This window comes from Copadichromis virginalis, linkage group LG10 (assembly GCF_057382275.1).
Source record: "Copadichromis virginalis isolate Kocher_CV1m ecotype Utaka linkage group LG10, C_Virginalis_male_GT1.1, whole genome shotgun sequence".
Classification (NCBI taxonomy): domain Eukaryota; kingdom Metazoa; phylum Chordata; class Actinopteri; order Cichliformes; family Cichlidae; genus Copadichromis; species Copadichromis virginalis.
This window is the reverse complement of record NC_140627.1, coordinates 14552212-14563232: the sequence shown is the minus strand read 5'-3', so window position 1 is coordinate 14563232 and position 11021 is coordinate 14552212. Positions and strand designations below refer to the sequence as shown.

The 11021-nt window shown below is 37.1% G+C and overlaps 1 protein-coding gene across 3 annotated transcripts; it reads right to left on the bottom strand.

The window, feature by feature from the left end:
• Positions 1–1746: 1746 nt before the first annotated feature.
• il13ra2 (interleukin 13 receptor, alpha 2) lies at positions 1747–10501 on the bottom strand. 3 transcript variants are annotated; one of them, XM_085470062.1, is made up of 10 exons: positions 10284–10494; positions 10015–10133; positions 9592–9740; positions 8653–8809; positions 8438–8558; positions 7601–7785; positions 7307–7458; positions 5772–5919; positions 3116–3239; positions 1747–3031 (listed from the first exon to the last, which is right to left on the bottom strand). In XM_085470062.1, the coding sequence occupies exons 2-10, from the start codon at positions 10103–10105 to the stop codon at positions 2944–2946; spliced, it is 1215 nt and encodes a 404-aa protein (XP_085326188.1). In that variant the 5' UTR covers positions 10106–10133; positions 10284–10494; the 3' UTR covers positions 1747–2943. The 3 variants fall into 3 exon arrangements, with proteins under 3 accessions (XP_085326188.1, XP_085326187.1, XP_085326190.1); XM_085470061.1 differs by having other exon boundaries at positions 10278–10491; XM_085470064.1 differs by lacking the exon at positions 1747–3031 and adding an exon at positions 4542–4615 and having other exon boundaries at positions 3115–4422; positions 10278–10501.
• Positions 10502–11021: the final 520 nt, after the last annotated feature.

Below are 11021 nucleotides of genomic sequence, written 5' to 3'. Positions count from 1 at the left end.
ATTATATGATGATAAAATCACATCAGCACTTTCATATTACAAAAGTGGAGTTTGCTGAGGTTCACTTAACAACTACACTGCAGAAGTGGTTTATAAAACTTGCAGCAATAATTTTCAGTCATCATGATCACTATCATAATTTCTGTTAACTAAACAAAAGCTTCCAGTAGACCAGTCCCTTTCCCAGCTGGGATAGGCTCCAGGCCCTTTTTTTGTTTGGATGGGTAAAAAAATAAAATTAAATCAGATTGGAGCATGAACAAACAGGAAAATGAAAACAAACAAAAGATCAAAACACAATGTGGGAGCTGGGGGAGTATAGGCAGTCTGAGCAGGCTGGGCAGTCCTCATGCATAAACATATGCTTTATGTATACGCACTTTATGTGCATGCACAGCTAAAACAAACAAGTTAGTTTATTTTTTTATACAGCTGTAACGAGGAGCATCTGGAAGTAAAATGTCAGAAATAAAATATTCCCCCGCCTTTATGTTTTGTGTAGGTTGCCACGTCAATGATCTTGAGGTATTTTAGCGGTTTTGCTCTATTTGGTGTCCTGCTTGACTTTAACACATCAATCAGATTCAGCTGAGTGGGAATGAAGTACCACGACCAGCCAAGTCATTCAGAACATCAGGAATGTCCTAATAGCTACAGACAGATGACAGTACTGACAAGCACAGTGAATGAGTTATGACTTGAAATTAATATTTCAAGTTAAAAAACAATCAAATCCAAATAAATACCTTTTGCACAGAAATGATTAGAGCATTTCTAGAAATAGAGGTAAAGTTAGAAGTGTGTGGTTATTTATTTTTCTACAGTGCTTTTCCCACTGTTACATCCACACAAACCCACTCAAACCAAATCTAAAGACTCTTTGCACAGCAAGCTTGCTGGGGGAAAATGCTCTTCTGGTACAGATTTGCCTTAGTGTTTAAAACAAAAATAACAAGGTATGTGTTGTATAAACCATTCCGATGATTCTTTTCCGTCAGGTCCCTCAGGAGATTTTACCCACCTTACATCCTATTGCCCAAATCCTATTTTGTTTTCCAGATACAACTGTGATGGATACATGATGAAAAAATTAAGATATTCATAATTTATATTACAAGAGTGGTATGTTGTTGACTTTGCTGAGGTTGGCTTACAGAGTACACTGCACAAGCATGTACAAAACATGCGACATTGATTATTATCATTATTTCTGTTGGATTACCACCACCACCATCTATCCCCCATGATAAGCAGTTAAAAAATGAATGAATGAATGAATATCCAAGAATGCATGATGACACAGATGATGGAAAGACAAGGTTATCTGTATACTGTATTAATGTTCATACAGTATTTTATTGTTCTACCTGAATGCTTGTTTGTTCTTTGGCATTGCTGGGAGGCCCATGATAAGTTGAATGAGGTTCAGAAAGTTGAGCTGATGTTATCAGTTTCAGCTGAAGCCTCACCCTTGTCCTGAATAACTCATAACTCGTTGGCTGCGTTACTATACTCACTCAGTATTCATTAATAAACTATGTAGCTTCTCTGCAAAACCACGTCTCACACTTATTTGCGATCTGGAGTGAACAAAGCGTTCTCCAGTGCGCCCCAGTAATCTTTGCCAATGGAAAAAAAAAAATGGAGTATGTGTTTGCTTCCTACAAACTTACATTCTGTTAAAACAGAAAATCCCTTTTCTCTTTTTTTAGTTTATATTTTTTTAATGCGAAGATGTAAAGAAGAGACCTTGAACATTATTCTTTATTTTAATTAGAATTAAGCACATAATGAAATACATCAAACCCAAATAAGAGCATAAAATACATTCATTACAAGCACTATTATTCCATAAAATATGCTTTAACATATAAAAGCTGGTAAGAATAACACTCAACACCAACTTGATAGCCTAATTTTATAGTATATGTTCTATTGCTTTCTAAAACCCACCAACCCCAACAGGATCAGAAATCAAAAAGATATATGTGATCCATTAATTTAAAATTTTAAACATTCATTATTTATTTGGACTAAATGGATGGCAGCCAAAAAGCACTTTCAATGTCATAAAAATTGGATCAACTCTATGATTTAATACAATAAATGGTGTTTGGCAAGGGTTGCACAGAAATAGATGTAACATTGTTTGGCAGGTTAGTTTGGATAAAGTTCAAGCCTCCAAAAACGGGGGGGGATTAAAACTGGCAAAGACATGTGGCATTTGAAACAACTAACTGGTTCAATTTCTCCATTTAATTCATCCATAGGTGTCAGCAAAGTTCCTTGACTCCAAGTATTTAGTAATAACTTTGTTGAAATCCATTTAACATTTATGAAACACATATTTTACACTTTACACAAAAACAAAAACAGTCTTTATTGTGTGAGCTGACTGGCAAGAATTGAGGCATGAGGTAAACAACAAACAGATTTCACTAAAAACGTTATTTCTCCACAACATCAATACAAATCCATGCGAAATGAACCAGATAAGAAATCATAAGTAGTAAAAAAACATATTTAAAAAACGTAATCCCAAAGTAAGTTCTCCTCCCTTAACAAATAGGCAAATGTCATAGCTAAAAAGTAAACAACGATAGGATACTTTCTGGTACAGTGAAGCAGTCCAGTTAACAGGCCAGTTCAAACATTTATATAGAAAGGTATACACAAAAATACAAAAAATATAGTATATTGGAATAATATGTAGTTATATGATATAATACAAACACAGACAAACTATGACCTTCAGTCTAAATGTAATATCTTCTGAAACATGTGATTACAATCTCACTGTCTGCATGCTATGCCATCTTTGAGTGCTTCATTGTGCCTTTTGAAACTACAGAACCTAAACAATGACTGAGGAGGAGTGCAACAGTAAAATATTTATATGAGGTCCTCTTTGCGTCGGAGGAAGGTACAGCTTTTCTTGCCTTTTTAGGCTTGTGTGGGACCAAGAAGGGGACGCCTGGCAAACAGGGATGTAAGCAGAGACTCCACTTTTTTCTCTTGCACTGGTTTCTTCCTGAGATCCAAAGGACAGCTTAGTGCTCTGTTTGCTTTTTATCTGCATGTTGGCACATTTTGTAATGGGTGTGAATATACTTACAGTTTGAACATTGCCCACGCACACAGAGACAGCACTAGCAGTGCAATAATGGCAACAGCGATGTAAATGTAGACAGGTATGGCATCCCATATGGCATCTGGTTCAGGTGTCACGTCTTTCTGCTCTATAATAAGCACACAAAAGTAAAATCAGGTTGGAGAACAGCTGCTCATCTTCGATGAAACACATCAACAAAACGCTATAAAGTGAGGTCAACTGAAATCTGTATAACTACGAATCAGCACAAACAAACTGTCCAATATATAAGATCTGTATTTGCACGGTTTGCAGACAGAACACGTTCTCCATGCATTGTCCAAATTTTAAATTTCTTGTTGCTTGCTGTAATGGACTGGTGGACTATGAGAGTTGGGATAGGCTTTAGCCCCACCTCCTGCCTACCCGTGACTGGATTAGCGGGAAATAAATGGACTTTTCTGTTGAAAAGCATAATTATCAGAAGTTGTTGTAGTAGTAGTACAATGAGAGTAGTAGTAATAGCACTATACTAGAAAGTCTGATGTCTTTGTCTAAACCAACTCCAGGCCTTATTAAATGGTTAAATGATGTCCTCAACATGTCTTGCCTGGTAATGAACTCATCATTTGACTCAGGTGTGTTGACCCAGGGTGATATCTAAAACCTGCAGGACCCTCGAGGCCTGGAGTTGCCCACCCCTGGTCTAAACCAACCAACTGGATCTCAATGAAAGACTCACACGAGCACACCAATAAAAAATTTTATTCTGTGAAACTTCATAGGCCAAAAATACAATCGTATCCTGCATACTAATGCTTACAATCATAGTCTGAACAAATGTTTCTAAGTAGCAGTTGAAATGATTTAAAACAGGACAAGGGAAGGTCCGTTTTATGGCATGGTTCAGCGACTATTTACTTTATAGAGGCCACAATAAAAAGTTTGGGACACAACTGATCCTCCACATTGTACACCACCGTTCTGGCCTTAAAGTGCCTTTCAGATGTAGAAAAATGTTACATCTTACAAGATGCATTTTATTTACAACCTGTTGCTATGTTGAGATATCAATCATTACATTCACAACAGAAAGAAAAAAGAATTACACAGAAAATTAACACAACAATATACATAAATTCTAATATTCCGTCTTTCATTGGATTAGACTGGAGATGTTCTTTTTTTGTGTTTTGGATTTTGGACATTGGATTAATACTTTTGCAACATTAATTTGTCCAACATGTTATAAAATATTGTGCCGAGCCTGGATGAAAATGATCCTTCAGCTTTTCCTTCAGGGGACTTTCCAATCGTGGCAACATCGGTGGCTACAAAAAGCAAGAAAAAGAAGAAATCAGAACATTGTTATGCATATTTCGCTACATTGGTTGTATTGACATAAATTGAAGCGTACTGCATGCTTGAATGAGATAATCTTAAAACTTACTATTTCTTGGTGGCGTCAGGATCTTCCAGCTTGAAATCAACGAGACTACTATGAGGGTTTAGCAGGACTTGTTGCTAACAAAAGAAATGCTTTACAGCTTAGTTTGTAAATCCTTTACTTACAGGAAACACACTTTGAACAGATCGCTTAGGAATATGAGATGAAAAGTAACACTCAGGAATTTAAAGCCTTAATGCTGAATCGGTCAACTAATCACTTTGTGTTATCCAACATCATGTAGTAGCTGTGGCTCAGGAAGTAGAGTGTGTCGTCTTCTTTTTAGTAGGTTAGTGGTTCAATGACGGGCTCTCCTAGTTTGCATGTTAAAGTCTTCCTGGGCAAGACACTGGACCCCAAAACGCCCCTGGTGCAGTTGTTGGAGTGTAAACGTTTGTTTAGGGGCTTGTAGCAAGAAAGTGCTTTGGGTACCGAAGTTTATAACAGAGACAAGATAAGAAAACTGTCTTCTATCATAGATGAAAGTATATCACATCGTGTTTTATTCTAAATATAGCACTCAAAATTAACATATGTGCCACCTTATGCAAAGTACAGACCTTAACCTTCTAGATTCAGTAGAAATCCATGATTTTACATACTGTACTTTATTTGCTATTTTTATATACGGTCCCTCTTCTAGTTAAAAGCAGCTTTGATTAATATTTCACAAAAGTCAAGAGAGAGCTTAGCTGTTTCTGATATTCCCTTTGCAATATTTTGCTAGTAAACAGCAAAATATTGGCCTTTTTCAGTTGTATTTCAAAGACTCGGTGAAGAAAGGACAGGAAAGGAGGGGCAGAGAGAGAAGGGGAAAGACACGCTGCAAAGGGCCGTGGGTCTGACCCGAACCCGGACTGGCCGCTGTCAGCCGTGTGGCATGTGGCCGACTGCTCAAAGCACCGAGCCAAACTGGCGCCTAATCTTTTGTTTTTTAGTATAAATGTCTTTATTTTTTCCAAAACAGGCAGTTCCAAGCTTTTGGCTTTTGTTATGTTTAATGGGGGGGGGGGCTTTTTGTATTTTGATTAGTTGATTGTATTTTGATAAATATTCCTACTGCCCTAGGAAACCAAGAGTGCCACTTCCCAATATCAGTTACAAACTCATCAAAAAAAGAATGGCTTTTTTGTGTCAAAAGAAGAAATTATATGGTTTTTAAATGAAAACCTGAAAACATCCAGTACTCCAGAGAGCCAAAAAATAAGACGTTTTTGTGCGAAACATTCTTACCTGGTTGGCATACTGGATGGCTCCAGTCACTCCAGTAGCTCGTGCTCGCACAGTACTTATGCACCTTAGACCGAACCCTGAAGCAGTGGGTCTTGTTGATGTCGATGGACAAACTCAGGCTTGTCCGCCCTCCTGGCAGAGATTTTGTCTGTCAATGAAAAAGATAAAGTAAATAATTACTACAACAACAGAGTTAACAGACCCAAAAAGTACTTAAGTTTTGATGAGTTTCGTCATCTTCATTTCGGTTTTATGACAGTTTAACTCACTCACCACTTTGCTGTCTAACAGTGTTAAGCAGCTGTTTTTGATCTGGAAAACCAGATTTACACTTCTTGTAAGTACTGGGTCTTTAATGCAGAGTTCTGGGCTCATACCCAAGCTTAAGCACTGGGCATCTGACCAATTAAGGCTACACTGCTTTGTCAAGCAGACAGCTTTCAGCTGCGTCTCAAAGACTCGTAACCCTATTTTATTTTGTACTTCATGGTACACTTAAATTCCCTTTGTAACCTCATTAATCTCCACTCAGTGATGGTCATGAGGATTTGTTTTAAAATTTGAGTTTTTACTTATTTTTTTATTGTTCTATTTACTTTAAAACACATCCATCATTTTTTTCTTGACCTTTTACTGTGGGATTAAAAAAAATAATTGCATAGCAAAGCAAAACCACAGACTCTAATAGTTTCCACTTTTTAAAGGTATATAAAACCACAAAGTCAAATTGTTAGCAGCTTTGTTATTAGCTGCCCAAAGCCACAGTGCCTGAAGTAATGTTAAGGCATTCCTTTCAATAAAAAGATATTTGATGAATGAAAAAGTTTGCATGTTTAATAAAGCGTGCACAGCTAAAACAAACAAGTTAGTTAATTTTTTTTTTTATACAGGTGTAAAGTGGAATGTCTGGATGTACAACAAAGGAAAAATGTCAGAAATAAAATGTTCTCCCACCTTTATGTTTTGTCTAGGTTGCTGTGTTAATACCAGTGATCTTGAGGTATTTTAGTGGTTTTGCTCTATTATTGTGTTAAAGTCAAGTGTGACACCAATTAGATTCAGGTGAGTGGGAATGAAGTACCATGACCTGTCAAGTCATTCAAAACATCAGGAATGTGCTAATAGCTACAGACAGCTGATAGCAGTGGCAAACACCATGAATGACTTATGACTTGATTCATTTTTTCAGTTAAAGAAGACTCAAATCTAAATAAATATTAATGCAATTAAGCTTTTGCACAGAAATGATTGGAGCATTTCTAGAAATAAAGACAAAGTGAGAACGTGAATTTTTAAGGTGGATTTTTTGCAGTTTGAGACATAAAGCTCTTCCCTGAATGTTTACAATCTCAAATCCTGTGTTTACTTGTTTTTATGCAATGCGTTCCCCACTTTTACATCCCCACAAACCCACTCAAACCAAATCTAAAGACTCTTTGCACAGCAAGGTGGAAGGGAAAATGCTCTTGTGATACAGATTTGCCTTAGAGTTAAAAATAATATTAATAACAAAGCACATGTTGTATAAACCATACCGATGGTTTTTTTCCATCAGGTCCTTCTTGAGTGTGTTCCACCTCATATTCTAGACAGTGGCCAGGAACCTTTCCATCTGGATGTTCCCAGTGTAGTTCAAACTTGTCAGGACCTGTTTGCAGATGCAGTTTTTTTGTGGCTGCACACTTCACTGCATAAATGCATCAAGAACACAAGAAAACAAAATCAGCAATTGTGATAGCATGCAAGGAGGTATTACAGATGTTGCGGATCTCGGTCAAATCAAAGTTGAGCAAGCGGTGAGTCAAAACTGGAGCAGGAAATGTATTTACCATGGTTCTGGATTTGCAGGGAGGCAAACGTTGGTTTTAGTGGCCCCTCAGGAGAGCTTCCATTTAAACAGAAGTTGATATCAGTGAATACAGGAAGCGGTGCATCTGCAAATGTGCACCCTATCGTGACACCGCCTGATGTCTTGTACTTTGGGCATTCCTCAGCCTGTCCAAGTTCTTTGTGCCTGCAGAACAAACAGATCAGATAAGCTTCTGTATCCACATCCTGCTTTACATAATGTGACAACATCAAATCTTAATCAGCAAAAGACATGAGTAACTCAGTACTGAGGAAATCCTTCCCACTAAGAAAAGTAAAAGATGCATTTCAGCGTGAAGTGATCTTAAATGTTCCGCTGCAGTTTCCAGATAATTGCGTGGGTATGTGCCTTAACAAGATTTATTCTCATTCAACACTATGCACATAAAAGTGTTGCCCAGTTTTCTTCCGCTCATCAGTGGAAGAAGACAACTGGATTGTTTTCTCCTTTTATTCTCCGGAGGAAATTAACTGGAGCTGTTCTTTGTTTTGTGGTGTTCTTTTATGAACGTAAGCCTCATTAACAATTAAACAGTGATGAAAACAGCACACATTATGAAAAGAAGCAGGTTTTACAATCACTTTAGTTATTACACCATTTTTTTTGATGTACTGCCCTTTTTCATATCTTGTTAACTGGTGAATAGAAATCTCATCAAATATTAGAGAAAGTGGACAGATTTGTCTCAGGAAAAATTAAACAAGCTGATTATGTCATTAGCCGTTCCAAATGATAGTGGAATATTTTGTTATGGACCACAACACGACCCAACAAAGCTCTGACATGGCAGACATACCAGAAATATAGCTTTTGCAGGGAGTTGTCTGGTATCTTTTCACTTCTTCTCCACTGGCACTCTGTGTACTCCATGTTGTGGAATACACATTTAAAATCCAGGACTTCAGTACCCAAAACACCTAAACATGAAAAAAGAAAAGAATCAAATTAGCTATGATCTTACTAATACTCCTTTTCTGTAATCACAAATCTTATAAGCCTTGGAAGGCTGACCTGTGCTGGGAGATTTCTGGATGACTTCAGTGTAGTCTGTGCTCTTGATCATAGTATCGTTGGTGCAGGTCCCACTCAGCAAGGTGTAGATTCTCACTCTAACATCTTTCATCAGGTCAAACTGAGCGGTGTAGGTCCTTTTACTTGTCCTGATGCTCTGCAAAAGCACAAATGAGTTACTACATGCCAAAGTTTCCTGATCTACTGAGTTTTTTCTTATTTCATTTAACAAAGATGTGTAGACAGTTTTCTCCCACAAAACTTTTACCGTATTACTGAGGCTTGTGTAAAAACAAAAAACAAAACAACAACAACAACAAAAACACAACTTATGCATCAATTTTTAGTAAGTCACATTATATCTGCTGTTTCATATTTTACTTGAGCCGTTTAAAGGATATAAAAGAGCTTTGCATAGTTGTCTAGACACGTCTCATTATCAGGCACAGTTATCATAGGCGCAGATAAGCTCGTTCTTTCACTCATTGTAAGATAATGATCAGTGCGTCATACTAATTGTTACTGAGACATAACTAACAGCATTGCCTCACCCACATTAATTGGAAAAAGTATCAAGAATATGTTCTGTTTTTATCTTGTTTAGACATAGATGCTTGGGCATAAATACGTGGAAGTGCAATTAGAAAATCCCCACAAATTTGGGTTTAAAATTACAGAGACACGAATCCCATCATGATGAAGCAGCTTTAAGAGGCTGTATGTTTGTGATCTCTGCAGAGTTACAGTCCTGCTGAGGTGCTTTTATACTGTAAAGTCACTTAAGATATCATTTCAAGTAAACATTTTATTGCTTGTAATTACGGCTATTAATTGGCCCATTACCAGAGCAGGTCATGTTCTTGAGAAAATCATTCTGGGAGGAGTTCAGGCAGGTTATGCGCTTCAGTGTAAGATCTGATAAAAAGACTAAGCACTTACAGCCCAGCTCTCCCGGTAGGTGTTGTACTCCAGCTGATATCGTACTGAGCACTCTGTCACGTTAGGCAAGCTGTCTGGGGGATTCCATGTAATCTCCAGTTGTCCAAGATGCCCCGGGTCTGTTATTACAAGGTTCTTCGGAGGACTCACTGTAAAGGAAACAAATATTTGTAGAGTTTGTGTTTATGGAAAAAAAAAAGAAGCTTCTTTTATATCAACAGTATCCAGTGGAATATCTCAACAAACTGCTGCCAAATGTAAAAATAAATCTCCTTCTGCATCATATTGCAGGATAGGCTCTTTCCTCAGAACTCCAGTGGCAGAGGGCCATATTTAAAAACATTTCATATTAAAGGAGAAGCTTCCGTTTGTGTCATTTCTATCAAGCAAAGTCTAAGTACATGAAAAACGTCTGGGACCAACCTGTAAGCCCATTGCAATACGTGCTCTCCTTCCAGGTTATTAAAAGCAGCATCAGTGTTGCTGTGTAAGTCAGCCTGCATTTTCTCGCCATCAGTAGTTTATCGAGTGTATATTCAAGACTAAAGAAAATAAAAATTAATTAGGATAAAAAAAAATACAAAAAGAATTCTGATAAGTGATCTCACTTCATAAATGATTTAATAAATTTTTTAAATGTCGTGAATAAAAGTAAAATAAACACAAATGTCCAGATTAATACTTACCGGTACGTGATCGTTGGCTAAGAGCGCTGTTTTCCTGCTGCAGCAGGTTCGGGCAGAGCACAGCAGACTGGCACGGCGTGGGTGGACTGATGCATTTGTAGCCTCCCCGATTAGGAAAGTTTAAGACTACAAGTGAGGAAACAATTGAATAATAAACAGCGGCTGATTACTGTAAGTAATAATATCAAAATGAAGATTCTCTTCAGTGGAAGTGCAAAGTAAACACAGATAGGGAGGAGTCTGTAAAACGATTAGATTGAACCTGTATGTAACATTTTGATAGAGATTAAAAGGTACTCATTACGCGCGGCAGGAAGGGGGGAGAGAATAAAACCTAAGGATCCGTATGGCTTCACTTTACATGTCAAAGTTTATTTTAATTAAAGCGAATCCTTTTCCAACCTGGGCTAACAATGACTGGTCTCTGTGAGCACTTGGATGTGAGACGAGTGTGCAGGGACCGTCTACAAAGCGCAATACAGAAAAGAAAGAAAGACATAACATACATAGAGGTTTTCCCCCCCACAAAAATTACTTATCCTGATCACCTCACCAAGTTTTTGTTTTTTTTGTTTTGTTTTTTTTGTACAAAATACTATTTTGTACAAGTGGTCTTATTGTGGTGATATTTAGTATTTAATGTGTTTTTTTTTAAATTAGTAAAATTCTAAAGTTACAAACTAAACACTAATAATAATAATAATAATAATAATAATAATAATAATAATAATAATAATAATAATA